We start from the raw sequence: 15236 nt of genomic DNA on the forward strand, positions 1-15236 counted from the left end.
CCACCATTTTGTGGTGATCTCTCTTGCTGTATCCATTTTGTATCAGGACATTTTTTCTTCTTTTGAAAATCCCACCCTCCCAAGCTGCAGATTGGTCACTTACAGTGTGCAATGACTGGCTAGCAATTCCTCCCTGGTTCCAGATTGGCTTGTTTCAATTCAAATCTTGTGTTGCCAGGGGTGACTGACCCCGCATTGGCTAGGGGAAGGGTCAAAGAATGGACAAGGGTGGGAAGGAGGGATTTTCAAATGTACTTAAGGAGGCAGGTAGCCACCATTCTGCATCATGGGAGAAGAGAGAGAGCCAGAGTAGCTTTGCTTTGCCTTGCCTGCCTGCTGCCTAGAGTGGATTATTTGCTTTTGGTTCCTGCTTTCCTGATTGAGGAAAAGAGAAAAGAATTTTTTTTCACCCCCTTCCTGCCACTGACAGAATCACTGCCTGTGTGAATCAATTTGGGTACAAAACTATTTTTACCCAAATCTACCTGTTTTGAAAGATTTGTGGACAAAACAAATCGCCCCTGTGCTAGCTGGCCAGATTTGGACCCAAAACAAATCGGGGTTTATCTAATTGAGGTACAAATCGAATAGATAAAAATTGATTCGTGCACATCCCTAGTGTTTAACAGTTACTTTGAGTTAGGTTTACAGCATTGTGTTGAGAGGTGTTGGGATTCAGCTGTCACAGGTTAATAAACTGCAGAGCAGTTTTCCAGAGTTTTCCCAGAGCATTCCCTACTCTCATTCACTTACAATTCCTGCCTAATTTCTATCTATATTTTTGCTCCGTACATCTCTAGATCTCTCAGATTGTTATTGAGGACAATTGCAGGGACAGATTTATGGCAGTATAAGACATCTTCCAGTTTATAAGTAACTTTTGGTGAATCATCTGGTTCTATGGCTTCAAGTTGGTTATTTATTATAATGTTGTGTCTTCTATATAAAGTTTGATTATTTCAGTTTTTTCTGGCTTTGGAAATTGTTGTTCACTACTTTGGGATCACTGCTCAGAAGAGATCTCAGAAATAAATATCTATTTCTGAAAAAAGAACTAAATATTCTTTTTTAAAAATAGCTATTTTTAAACTGACACCACTGCTGTATAATTATGGCAAGCAGTCATTAGAAACAGAACACAAGGCTTGCAATTTTAGCATGTGGAGATGAATACAGATTCAGGTTTTCTTCTCAGTGTAAAAACACCTCAGCTACTTCCCAGCTACTAAATTCCTCCAGGGTAGTATTTCTATGATGTCATTCACACAATGAAAAACTGTGTTCTACCCAGGTTTTGGAACTGTGTGTGCTCCTAATTTTGGGTTGTGTGGAAGCAAGGTAGGAGAAAAACCTGGGTAGCTTTTCCTCCTACCTTGCTTCCACACTATGGACTGAGTCTCACAATCAGCGAGATCCGGTTTCTTCCAGTGCGCAGGGAGAGCGGGCTAAGCCCGCTCTTCCCGCACAAGAGAGGGCAGGGAGCCCTGGGCAGCCGGACTGGCTGCCCATATGATTGCCGGCTTCGTGGGTGCTGGGGAGCTTGGGGGCCATGCACCCCCCGGAAGCCCCAGTATGCCCTGCGCGAGCATGCAGGGCATACTGGGGAGACTCCCGGAGCCAGGAGGCGGCTTTTCGCTTCCCCTCTGGGGGTCTACTCATGTCCAGATATCCCAGGTTTGTGGAGCACTCGCTCCGCAAACCCAGGCTATGGGGAGGGCTACAGGAGCGGGTTACCTGCTCGAGAACCACCAGGCTCGCAGCTGAGCCCAGTGGTTCTCACAATTAGCAAAAATTGGGCTAGGCTAGGCTAGGCCCGATTTTTGCTAATCATGAGAATAGCCCAAATCACTTCTACTCAGGTTTTCCTCTTAATTTGCTTTCAAACAACAAAATAATGGGAGCGCACACAGTTTCTAAACCCAGAATGAACACAGTTTTTGACAGTGTGAATGACCTCTATATGTCATAAAACTGAATTTTTGTATTTCTAAATGGTAGCATGTCAAGAGTAGAATCAATACAGGTGACTTTAAACTGAGAATGTTGCTTAAATACGAATTCACCCCTTCTGTTTTAGTTATTCACCTAAGGAGGCTATTCTCACGTGCAGGCAAAAAGGGGCTTCCAGAGCCTGCCTTCAAAATGAGTTTAAGGGAGCAAGCACTCCCTTAACCTTGTTTTTCCTATCGTCTGCCAGCCTGGGCTACTTGCAGCCAGGGCTGGGATACTGCAGAGCTCCTGGCCAGCATCAGGAGGAACCCCATGATGCACTTGCATGGCGCATGATGGGAGTTCCTGGGGCCTCCTTACCCCCCAAGCCCCCCTGCTGCCAGCAGAAGCCAGCAATCATCTGAGCGTGCATTCTGCCCTCCCAGCAAGGTTTCGAAGATGGTATGCAGGGAGGTAAGCATTTTAAGGCTTCCTCCCTGCTCTCCCTTGAGCCCTTCCTCTGCAATCCTGAGAAAGGGCTCAAGGTCACCGCAGGGAAAGAAGTCAAGTCACAAAGGTTTGTCAGAAGCCAAGGTCTGACTGAGTTATGCATTAGCAAGGTTCTTCAGTTCTGAAGACAGTGAGCCCTTTCTCACAAGCAGTGAGAAAGGGCAAGAGGGTTAGTGGAGAGGAAGCCCTATAGAGGTTTTCTCCCCACAGATGATTGAGGGAGTCCTCTTCAGTGAGTGGCTTGCCCGCCCAGACAGCTACTGTCTGCAGCCAGTAGCTGGGAGGACCTGGGTGCTAGGATGCGTCACCCTGCATCACCCCACCCCCTGAAGCTCCAATAATGCACCGTGCAAGTGTGTGGTGCATTATGAGGATCTCCCCTCTCTGAAGCTGACCGTGATCTCTGCAATGTGCCAGGCATGGCTGCAAGCAGCCACGGCTGGCAGACGATAATAGAAACCGGGTGTAGGAATGTGCACAAAACTGGGTTGTGGGGTTCGGTCCAATATCGCACCATCGAACCAAACCGGTTCGATATCGAACAGCACTCGCTTTCCTAACCACATTCTGGAAGTGGCTGCCTAGACAGGTTTACCACTGAGGCACTGCTGGTAGTGCACATAATCAGGCAAAACCAGGATGGGCTTCCTTAATCCGGTTTTGCCTGCATGTGTGAATAGCAGGGTAGATAAAAATCAATGATTTTTTAAAAAAATTGAAAATCACATTTTTTGATTTAAATATGATTTTTTAAAATAAAATGCTTTTTGAGGGGAAAAATCTATCTAAAGATAGTTTTCTATTTAAGATATATTAAAGTCCAAAGGTTATTTATCATTAAATAAGGATTAGTTTTTAATTATGTAGCATGAGGCTGTATAAAAGCAATGTTTATATTTGTTGGTAAATGAATCCCATTAATCCATTCACAATGTCATGTTCTTCCAGAGGTTTCTGTAAGATTATTTTGGGCAATTTTTCTATCCAGAAGAGGACCAAAAATGAAACCTTCATCTGGTTGTAAATATTAGGATTAAACCAGCAAGAACCAGTCTTTATGTTAAAAAAAATAAAAATGATTGAAATCTAGTCTTACTGACTAGTGATTTAAATCGTGATTTAAATCAATTTTATTTAAATCAAAGCCACCCTGGTGAATAGCTTCAGTATCTTGTATTTCTGGTTAATCTGCAAGTTTATCATGCAGGACAATGATAAACTTTCTCCCACTTTGTACTGCTAACACAAGAAGGTATGGCCTTTGTATCCTAATTAAAGTCTCTAGCACTTTCCCCAAAATGTGGACATCATGTTTTGACTTAAATAGGACTCCCAACCTACTTAACTGTATCTACCTGAATCCAAGAAGACCAGGTCCCCCCCCCCCAAGTTTTTAAATATTAGAAACAGGAGGTTGTTTTAAATTCAGAGTTCTGTTCCTTTCAAGTTAACTCAACTATAACCTGTATTTAACCCCCACTTTTTAAGAGGGCCGTCCTAAATTCAGAGTTGTCTTCAATTCGGGTAAATAAAGTATATGACTGGTTAGAATGTAACACCATGAGCCAGATCTCACGATCAGTGAGACCCAGTTTTGGAGAGTGTGCAGGGAGAGTGGGCTAAGCCCGCTCTCCCTGCACACGAGCAGGGAGGGAGCCCTGGGTGGCCAGATTGGCCACCCACACAATTGCCGGCTCCGTGATGGAGCCAGTGGCGGCTGGGAAGCTCAGCTCCAGTATGCCTTGTGCGAGCGCGCAGGGCATACTGGGGAGAACCCTGGAGCTGGGAGGTGGCTTTTCACCTCCCCTGTAGGGGTCTACTCGTGAGTAGCCGTGGCATGGAGCCGCACTGCGGCTACTCACAATCAGGAAGCCCGGGTTTGCAGAGCGCTCACTCCACAAACCCAGGCTTAGGGGAGGGCTACAAAAGCGGGCTAGCCGCTTGTAAGCTACTGGGCTCACCTGCAAGCCCGGTGGTTTACATGAGCAGCAAAAATCGGGCTAGGCTCCCCTAGCCCGATTTTTGCTGCTCGTGAGAATAGCCCCCATGAAACTCCTTGTTGAAACCATGCAAACTAACTTCAGACTTCCAAATCCTGACCATTCACAAACAATCGTTTGTAAGACACTGAGGCCAGTCTCACGAACAGCCAAGGGTGTACTGTGGCAGCCAAGCTTGGTCTTGGCTGCTCATGAGAAGCAGTAGAGGCAAGCAGGAGCTGCTGCGGTGGCAGGAAACCCTCCTGCAGAGCCCTCCTTCAAAATGAGGTTAGGGGACATTATGAGGTTAGGAGGGCATTATGCAAGTTTGGGGTGGGGGTGGGAAGACACTCCCCACCCCCTACCCTCCATGCTGCCTGAGGAGGTGAATCTATGGTTCAGATTCTACGAGTGGATCATTTGCAGAGGAGGTAAGCTTTTGAAGGCTTCCTTCACTCAACCCTTTTGAGCCCTTTTTCCAATCGTGAGAAAGGGCTTACTGTCAATTTGGATGTCATGCAAACTATAGTTTGGTTTTGAATACCATGGGTGGGCTAGCATTTTGTCTGAACCATCCTAAAGAGTTGGCTAGCCCTCTCAGTGTGCAGAGTTTCTCAGTGGTGGAGGTAGAATGATGCAAACTTGAACTAAATCCAATACCTGACCACATACGTTTCTTAAGGAAGTGAGTTACCGTTAACATGGTGCTCACCCTATTATCACATTCCAGTCAGCAATAAGTAGTATTACTCATAATAAAAAAAGTTAAAGCAAGTGAGTAAACTATACACAGTACCATATTTCAAAACTCCTAGGAGATATTGGTCAGTTGGAGATATCACAAAACTAGTTCAGAGTAGCTAAAGGTAAAGTGTGCCATCAAGTCGATTTTAACGCCTGGTGCCTACAGAGCCTACTTATGCTATAAACAAGACTGACAAGCAGGGCGGGAGCCATGGGCGGCCGGATTGGCCACCCACACGACTGCTGACTCTGTGATGGAGCCCAGCAGGGGCTGGGTGGATTGGGGGCCGCGCGGGCCGTGTGGCCCCCGGAAGCTTCAGTATGCCCTGTGCGGGCATGCAGGGCATACTGGAGAGACCCCCAATCTGGCAGGCTGCTTTTAAGCCTCCCGGCTGGGGGTATACTCATAAGTAGCGGCAGTGCGGAGCCACGCTACGGCTACTCACGATCCAAAAAACCGGGTTTGTGGAGTGCTCGCTCTGCAAACCCGGTTTAAGGGGTGGGTTACCCGCTCAGAAACCACTGGGCTCACAGCCGAGCCCAGTGGTTCACATGATGGGATGAAATCGGGCCAGCCTCCGCTAGCCCGATTTCATCCCATTGCGTGAATAGTCTCACAGCTTATGTAATAGCATTTGAAAGCACTTGATGAAACAGAGCAATTATTCAATTGGTCTACAATCACGCTAGGAAAAAAAGTGAGCTTATACCATTACAAATTTTTTTTAAGGTACAGGGGCTACCATGAATTGGAGAAATCTCACTGTATTTAGCAAAAGCATAGCTAACTTGGTAAAAGTTTACATTAATCTACTAAAGCATTTTCTTCTTCTGCAATCAGTTTCTCTTACTGAACGGCACTACATACAACTTTTGCAGAAACTGAGACTTTCCTATACACCTTTAAATGTTCTTTCAACCCCACCGCCGCCCATCCTGGAACTGTTAAAATTAAAAAGCTCAAAGACTCATATTAAACAATGCATGATGGATTTCATTGTGCTAGTCAGTGCAGATATTGCAGTCAAAGAAAAACAGTGAAAGTTGTGTTACATGCCTGATGAATACAAGTTTAATGTATTAGAAAATAATTTAATAGCAGCTTATCCATGTGGAAAAAATACAACCATATAATACTTGGCATAGGCAACAAGTTACTCTATAGTTTGCACTGTTCTCTCAGGTGTTCAGCACTTAATCTTCTTGTCCCTCCTCCCTCTTCCCCCTTGTCTCCCAACTCCCTTTGCCTATATGGCATATCTCTTCAATTGGAGGTGTGAGGGCTTGCTTTATCTTGTTTTATCTGCTGTACAAAATGTAGACATTGTAACAATGCAGACATTTTAATATAAACAACAAACGGGATCCTGCTGTCATAATAAGTACAGCATTTTTGTGCAAAGTAACTAAGATGAAAAATGGCTGAGATCCAGAACAACATGTGCCAGGAAGAGGCATCCGTGCTGCAGAAAGCTGCTCTAGCTGTGTAGCGTCAGTGGAAGTGGATTTTGATGCTTTGTTCTGGCTCTGCAAGTGCAATGTGTCACCCAAGAATATGCACCTGAGAGTCATGCTGCTGTCAGGGACATATTTTGGATGGCACAGCGCACTTTCAGACCCAGAACAAAGCATTAAAAAGGCACTGCTATGCACAGGCCCAGCAGCAGTGAAGAGGCTCTTTGCTGCACAGACATGTCTTCCTGGTGCTTCCAAGCTCAGTTGTTCTGGATTTCAGCCACTCATTAAAGAGACAATGGGGCCTTTCTCACAATCAAGCCTGGAGGGCAGCCAGGTGGAAAGCTTACCTCTCCCACAGATGGCCATCTTGTTGTCGCTGGGCACATGGGTCACATGCCTAGAAGCTCCACCTCTGCCCCTGGCAGCGTGGAGGTCAGGATGCATTGTCCCGGCCCCTGGAAATGCACCCCATCAGTGCACGGTGTATTGTGGGGATCCCCCAGTGACAGGTGGGCACCCATCAGTGTTTCAGCACTGGCTAAAAGCAGCTGTCATTGACACACAGTCAGGTAAACAGGGTAAAGGGAGCACTCACTCCCCTAACCTCATTTAAGAGGTGGGCTCCCTAGGTGGGTTTGCCACAGAGGTGCCACCAGGATCCGGTCGGCTCCAGGCGGTTGCCATGGTTAACCAAGCCCAGGCTTAGCTGCCATAGCCCAGTCTTGGCTGCTCATGAGAACAGCCATGATGAGGCTATTCTTACGACCTCCCAAAAGTGGGCTAAGAGAGCCCAGCCCACTTTGGGGAGGCTGTGTGTGGCAACGGGAGATGCGAGGCTCCCAGCAGCAAACCTCCCAAAGTACACCTCCCCTTAAAACTAGTTTAGGGAAGTGAGTGCTCTGCTAACCCCGTCTGGGCTATCGTGAGTCACCACAGTGCAGCTCCATGCCATGGCGACTCATGAGCAGACCCCTAACCTGGAGACTCCAACAATCCTCCCCACTTCAGGGGTCTCCCCAGAATGCCCTGCACACTCGCTTAGAGTGTTCTGTGGCTTCTGGTGGCCCCTGATCCCCACCGGCTCCGTGACAGAGCCGTTAGTCATGTGGGTAGCCGATCCAGCTCCCCAGGGCGAGCTCCCTGCTTGTCTGCGGGGAGAGCGGGCTAATCCTGCTCTTCCCCACAGAGCCTGGTTAGGCTCTCCACACTGCACATGTGGAGAGCCTAAACATGTACTGAGACTGATAAAGTCTGCATTCACCAGGTTCAGAATATTAGTTTTACCAGACTGGAATGCACAGCTTCATTATGAATCACTCACAACTTCCCCATTAAATTATTTTTGGCTGAGATTCTGAGTATCTAAACTGAAATTGAAATGTTAATATATTTTTGTACTCCGTCAGATAGTGTTTATCTGTTTCATGAATTTTATATTTGTTATGTTTCAACTTGTACACCACCTGGAGAATTCTATCTATATCAGGAGATATAGAAATTAGATAGATAGATAGATAGATAGATAGATAGATAGATAGATAGATAGATAGATAGATAGGATAATATACATGGATTAGCAAGGAGCATGCAGTTTTCCAGGATGCTTGAATATTCAATAGTCAATATTCAATCAGGTGCCCTGGAAACTTGTGCTCAGGGCTTCTTGTCCATGGGTATGATTAGCAACAAATACATGGAAGGAGAATGTGATTGTATAAACAATGCACAAGTGTCTTTCCACAAAAGAAAGGAAAACAAACTTACTTTCATAGTGGATCTTGAATCCATTATTGGAACGGCTGTTGTCCGTTGTAAACAGAAGGTAAATAAAGTTACTGCTACTGAACAGAAACTGGGGGACTTGTGTACCATTGTAAGATCCAAGAAGTGGTGACAGAAGATTGGGTCCATCATGCACTTCTAGAACATCATAATTGAGTTCTGTCTGGAATCTATATTGGAGAAACACACATATAGACATAAAATATACCCAAAGATCACAGACACAGAAAATCATCATGATAGGACACATCTGGTATTTAAATGAAGCATGACTCTTGTATTCTAAATATTATTCAAAGGTTTATTCATATTATTTATGATGCATAGCATTTGCACAGAGCTTTCAATTTTTTCATTCAATTGGGTCAAGATATACACAGAAGAGGAGTACTTCCGATACCTACGAAGTTTCTGAACAATTTCTGTGCATACGTGCACATTATCCACTTATCAGTTTAAACCCTACTGTGAAAGGGGCTTTTCCCAGATGTATGCATGTGAGTTAAAAATAATGAAAAATATTTCCTGATGAAACTAACCAGTGTTTGCTCCACCTTTGCAGCAAAACCAGTGAAGCTTCATCAATACAGAGGTGATATTGACAAGGAGTTTCAAACCCCTTGTAAGGTTCACTTCTGCAGCAAAGGCCTTCTCTGGTGGGGAAGGAAAGCTTGTTAGTTTCACCAATATGCCTTGTAGCCTTTGTACACAAAACTCTGAAATTTTGCAAGATGTTGCACTTCTGATCACAGCATTATTTTTTCTTTCATGTCAACAGCAGGCACAAGAGATTCCACAAAGTAACTGATATTTCCCCTCAATAGGCATTAAATTAGATAGAATTAGACATAAAGGGTATCCAGAATACCATCCACATCAGTGGAATTATAAGATCTTAATTGAAAATAAATCCATGAGTAGGTTTACCAAATAATCAGCAGCAGAGCAAGTGACTTTCCTTTAACTTGTACTCAAGTGCTCAGATTTCATATCCACTATTGATAATTTTTTACAGTTCAGTCCTAAATACATGTATTATCATATCTTCCCTTGGCAGTGGCAAAAGGTTGCAATACATATGTAAAATCAAACTTAATTACATTGACCAGCCTGCCTTAGGTCATATAGTTTACATCCTCAACTGGAGCAGTAAATGGTAATTCAAGTGAGTTCTTTGAGACTTTTTCCATGCATAATTTCAGAGGACTGCAGTCTGTCACACAATTTAATTATAATTAGGTAGTGATTTGCAACTAGTGGCCTCCTCTAGACCATACACAGCTTGCAAAGGAGTAGCCTTCCTGTGCCAATCCAGATGCAGAAGAAATAAAACAACGAGGAGCCTACCATATAACCTTTAAAAATGTACACAAAAAACCCTGAAAGCATATGAATGGGAGACTTGATGTGTGAGCACTGTAAGATATTCCCCTTACGGGATGGAGCTGCTCTGGGAAGAGCATCTAGGTTCCAAGTTCCCTCCTTGGCATCTCCAGATAGGGCCGAGAGAGATTCCTGCCTGCAACCTTGGAGAAGCCCCTGCCAGTCTGTGTAGACAATACTAAGCTAGATGGACCAATGGTCTGACTCGGTAGAAGGCAGCTTCCTATGTTCCCATGTACATCTCCTGAGTATTTTACATTATTTCACACTTAAGCAAAAAGAGAAATGTAGTGCATAAATTTGTTTTAAGATTTGCAGTCCTAACTTTCAAGTTGTTCTGTTAACATTAGTTGAATTAGAATATGTTTCAATAATAGAAGTTTAGAACTCTACTAGTAAATGTCCACATTTGAAAATTCATTGTTTTAGCCCAAACAATAAAAACCTTGGGTTTGCAAAATAATTCACAGCCCATTAAAACCAAAATTTAACTACTGAGGAGAGCAAGTGAGCACGGCACATATTAAAACATAACAAGTCGTTTAGTCATCTCTTTCTTAAAGGGCACACAGATCAAGTAAGTACTTAAAAAAAAATCCTACATCATCTATCACAAAGGATCTCATTCACTGAATCAAAAGTATTCAGGATAACATTGTAGCTAAAGGTCACACATCTAAAGATTATGCATTAATTAACATTATAAAATGTCAATAAAAAATCCCTTCTGACCACTCATTCATTGTTCTAAGTATAAGACTGGGAAATTTTGTTGGTTTCAAAAACAATGGATTAAACAGAGATCATAATTTTATATGTAACTATGACAATTTGCAAGGGATAATGTTACCTTGACTTAAATCAGATAATGTCAGAAAGGCAGGCTATAATGGTCCTTTTCTCTGACTATGCAGCTCCTAGTTTAGGAACATACAACTTCGCACAGTCGATAGCTGCATAGTGTCAAAAATGTATTTGCCGCTTTTCAGGGTACATTTGGCATCTTAATCAGGGTTAATACAACAAATTCTGGTTAGCTCCAAGCATGGCTAAGCATTATATAGGGGTGCTGGCAAACTTTTACAAACTTCTCTAATCTTGGGCTCAGGGAACAGTGTTAGAATTTTAAAAAGACCACAAAGGAGGAGTTCATCCCCGTGAAATTCTTCTCCGCCCAAGTAGGTTTGCTGCATTTCTCTTGCCTTTCTTGTGGTTACAGCTCCCTGTGGCAGCTGTGGGGTGAGCAATGGAAGAGTGGAAAGAGGGACCTGTTTCCCTCTTCTCCTCTTCCTCATTTCTCTGGCACAGTCACATTAGAAAAAGCAACCATGACATTTGGGCTAAGGACATTCTGTCATGCCTCAATCCCTTTTTTGTCTTCCTGGAGCACTGCACTGCTCCTTAGTACACCACGACTAAAGGGAAATTGCAGTAGTCCTCAGACTACTAACTTGGAACACACGCTCACTCAGAGCATTCACAGACATGTTTCATGTCTTCTGGGAGGAACATAATACTACTCCAAAGGTGTATATAAACCTAACCTAATGTTTATGTTCCTAGACAAATAACTATGCATTACAACTCATCAAGAAACATATTGTTAACAATAGTAAGATAGACAAACCAATCTAATTTGCTTAGAAAAGAAAATGGCTTCTTAATATATGGGTCAATTTTTAAAAAAAAATATAAATGCTGCCACAGTCACTTTCATTATTCAAAATAAACATACCTAGTACACAAGTTGACATCTAGTTGTATGAAAATGTAACACAGTGGGGCCTTTCACACGATTGTGCAGGCAGGCAGGCAGGCGGGGGGAAGGCATGGTCAAGACTACCTTCCCTGTAGACAATCCCAGACTAGCCCCAGCCTCACCTCCATGCACAGTATCGCTGCAGCAGCAACTGGTGTAGTGTTCTGGAGGCCGGGGAAATCCCACAATGCACCGTGTGACAAGTGCAGTGCAGTGCATTTAATGTAAACTGTCCGGAGTCATTTTTGGAAGGGTGGCATAGAAATCAAATAAATAAATGGGGGATTCCTCTGGGGGATGAGTGCTCTAAGTACCCATCTCGGTGTCAGAGCTGACACATGATCCCGGTGCCTGGGTTAACGGAGCACTCGCTCCATTAACCCTGGCTAAAAGCTGGGCTTGAAAGCTGGGTTTGGTGCTGTGGCAGTGCTGGGATCCACGTGGATCCTGGTGGTTCTCATGGGCAGCAAAGCCCAGGCTTGGCTGCCTAAGGCTGGGTTTAGCTGCTCATGAGAACAGCCTCTGTGTGGCAGCTTAAGCATAATTTTATGTCCAGTGCAGGCTCAGTCCTATTGCATAAAACAGTGATATGTTCAAGACCGTCTTAAGTAGGAAGCATTTATCAAATCAAACAAGAACATGTACAGTGCTGGTAGAGAGGTAAGCTAAACCTTATAAGGCACCCAAAAAACATGGCAGCAGTGGTAATTATAACATGGTTGCTACCCATGACTGTATGCTCTCCCACTGTGTACATGTTCTTGTAAATAAAGAAATCATAAGATACACATTAGCAACAGCCACTGGAGGGATGCTGTGCTGGTGATGGATAGGGCCAGTTGCTCTCCCCCTGCTCAATAAAGAGAATCACCACTTTTAAAAAGTGCCTGAATATTGCATATTAATGTTGTTACTATTAATAATCACATCTTTCTAATTTGGAAAACCTTTTACAGTTTTTATGTCATTCAGACACCAATTCTGTAACATGATATTACTAATATGGTAACATTGAGTTAATTTTGCCTACACACTCCAACTAACAAATACTATAGCTTTAAAAAAGATAAATCAGAGGGTGGGCAAAGACCTTTACTGCAGATATCATCACACATTTCCAACTGCTGTATGGTACAATTCTCCACACTGGACTGTAACATAGATAGCCATATATGAAATGGTTACATGCAAATTGTGCTAAGTTACTACTTGGAAAATGATTACCTGTATTCATGCTAAGCAGCCTTTGTTTCCATGGATGACAGTTTTACAGAAATCATCATATACAATAGACCACCCCCTGGGAGTCACAAATGTCTTAATTATAAAGAAGTATAAACCTCATTTAGACATCATTTCTCAAAAGTAAGAAATTCCTGAGAAGTGAGAAATATTCATTATCTAATCAACTGGGGAAAATCTGGAGAACATTAAACTATATGCATATTTGAAACACACAATGATATTTCCTGGAAATAACTTAAATTAATGGTATGGTGTGCAAGGTCTACGCTCATTAGTCTAGTGCCATGCTTAGCAACAAGATGATTAACTGCTGGCATTTAAGCTGCAATAATTAGGCTTCATCATCATATGAAAATAAAAAAATCTGAATTCACATCGCTCAATGCCATTGTTTCTGTTCAATCTAACTATTTGAGGACTGAAAACATTAAACATGTTGGGGTCAATCACACAAGTAAAAACTCTGTTCTACCCTGGGTTGGGGCTGTATGTGCTCCCAGTTTTCGGTTATGTGGTTGCAAACAACTAGGTAGGAGGAGGGAGAGGTAATTGTGTGGAAGCAAGGTAGGAGGAAAATCTGGATAGCTTTTCCTCCTACCTTACTTCCACACAATCAATTCTCCCTCCTCCTCCCTAGTTGTTTGTGCTCATACAACCGAAAATTGGGAGCACACACAGCTCTCGAATCCAAATAGAACACCATTTTCACTTGTGTGAATAGCCTCATGTCATTCATCACTATTCTGACTTCAAAGAAAAGCAACATGATTTCTGAACCTCTGCAGTTTACAGGTCTCACTGTGGATGAGATCCATGAGCCCATACTATGAATGATGGGTCTGAAGGAGAGAATCAGAAGCCTGCTTCATGCTTCCTAGTCCTGCAAGCTGTACACACTAATGATCATGCAAATCAGCCCATACTTTGTTGGTTTTCAGAGCTCAGCCAAACTGGACAATTCAGCCAATTGCTTAACATCAGAAGAAGTGAAAGGCTTCAAATGACACCATTTAAACTAAAAAGCTTAACAGTTCTCTTCAGTAGGCTTCCAGACATGGTGGTGGACCTTACAGGTATTGCCTGAGAACTGCTCTCTCTAGTAGAATGATTAGTAGAATCAACAGTAGAACAAGCTTTTTAAAACATGTTTTTAAATTGTTCTGATTATTTAATTGCTGTTTTATGATGTTTTTAATTGTTAATCATTGTTTTATGCTTTATAATTTGTTTTAATTATTAACTGATTTTAATGGTGTTTTAATGTAAACCGCCCTGAGCCTTTTGAAAGTTTTAATAATAAAATAAATAAATAAATAAATAAATAAAGTTTATTTATTTATTTATTTATTTGTTATTAAAAACTTTTAAATAAATAATAGAATGGCATGGAAAACAGCATAGAACAAATGCTTCATTAACTAACCTGGTCTACAAAACTCTCTCTCTCATATACACAAGACAAACTGAGATATTTAAAGCTTGAATCTTCTTACTCTTTCAAAGTATTGTTTGAAAGCCTGCCTATTGGACCAAGTATAATAATGCCATGCTTAAATCCAGATAATAAACCCAAGGATAGAGGCTTAGTAGGCAGACTGGTATGGAAGACAATGTTATGCTTCTTTCCATATGCTCGCAGATTTCAGGTATACACATTAGGGATGGGCCCAGACTGGTCCGGAGGCCATTGTAAAGGCCTCCGGACCGGTCCGGACCTGGGCAGTCCAATTCGGGTGGGGGGGGTAGCTTTAAGAGCGGCAGGAGGGTTTACTTACCCCTCCCACCGCTTTCCCGCTCTGGTGCTGTAATTGTAAGAGTAATTGGGGCGGCAGAATACCTCCCTGCAGCCCCTTCCCCACTGTCGCTGTAAAAAACTCCCAGGAGTCCTTTGCGCATGCACACGTCGTGCGCGTGCTTCACGTCTCTGTGACGTGCGCAAAGGACTCCTGGGAGTTTTTTACAGCAACAGCGGGGAAGGGGCGGCAGGGAGGTATCCTGCCGCCCCAATTACTCCTACAATTACGGCGCCAGAACGGGAAAGTGGCGGGAGGGGTAAGTAAACCCTCCCCCCGCTCTTAAAGCTACACTCCACCCCAGTGCCGGACCGCAGTTTGGCGGTTCCGTGCACACCCCTAATACACATTTGGTCAGATGAAATTTGGTCAGATGAAACATGGTTCAGCAGAGACCCCATTTTGGCATGATCTTTTCATTCAATACCAACTAACCACAAATCTGTGTGTACTCATTCTGCGAATGTCCCTATTGAACATATCATGCCATTCACAAAGCACTATAAAACAGATTTTATTTCTTCTTATCATCATCATTATTATTATTTTAGAAATCACTTAAAGGAAATTGTTGCACAGAGAATTTAAGAAGACCAGTCCATGCTGAAAGCTCATAGTCTAAGCATCAGTGAGACAAAAGGAAAAAAGAGGCAG

General features: G+C 43.1%; 1 protein-coding gene across 7 annotated transcripts in view; it reads right to left on the reverse strand.

The window, feature by feature from the left end:
* CSMD3 (CUB and Sushi multiple domains 3) overlaps positions 1–15236 on the reverse strand; it is a 1041917-nt gene that overhangs the window by 352117 nt on the left and 674564 nt on the right. For all 7 annotated transcript variants that reach the window (XR_008306202.1, XM_053246219.1, XM_053246218.1 and 4 more), the window contains one exon: positions 8385–8572. Coding sequence is in view for 6 of the 7 variants with exons in the window: in XM_053246219.1 (XP_053102194.1) it covers positions 8385–8572 (188 nt within the window). In the remaining variant the exon portion in view is untranslated. The remainder of the gene's footprint in view (positions 1–8384; positions 8573–15236) is intronic.

Source organism: Hemicordylus capensis, chromosome 4 (genome assembly GCF_027244095.1).
Source record: "Hemicordylus capensis ecotype Gifberg chromosome 4, rHemCap1.1.pri, whole genome shotgun sequence".
Classification (NCBI taxonomy): Eukaryota; Metazoa; Chordata; class Lepidosauria; order Squamata; family Cordylidae; genus Hemicordylus; species Hemicordylus capensis.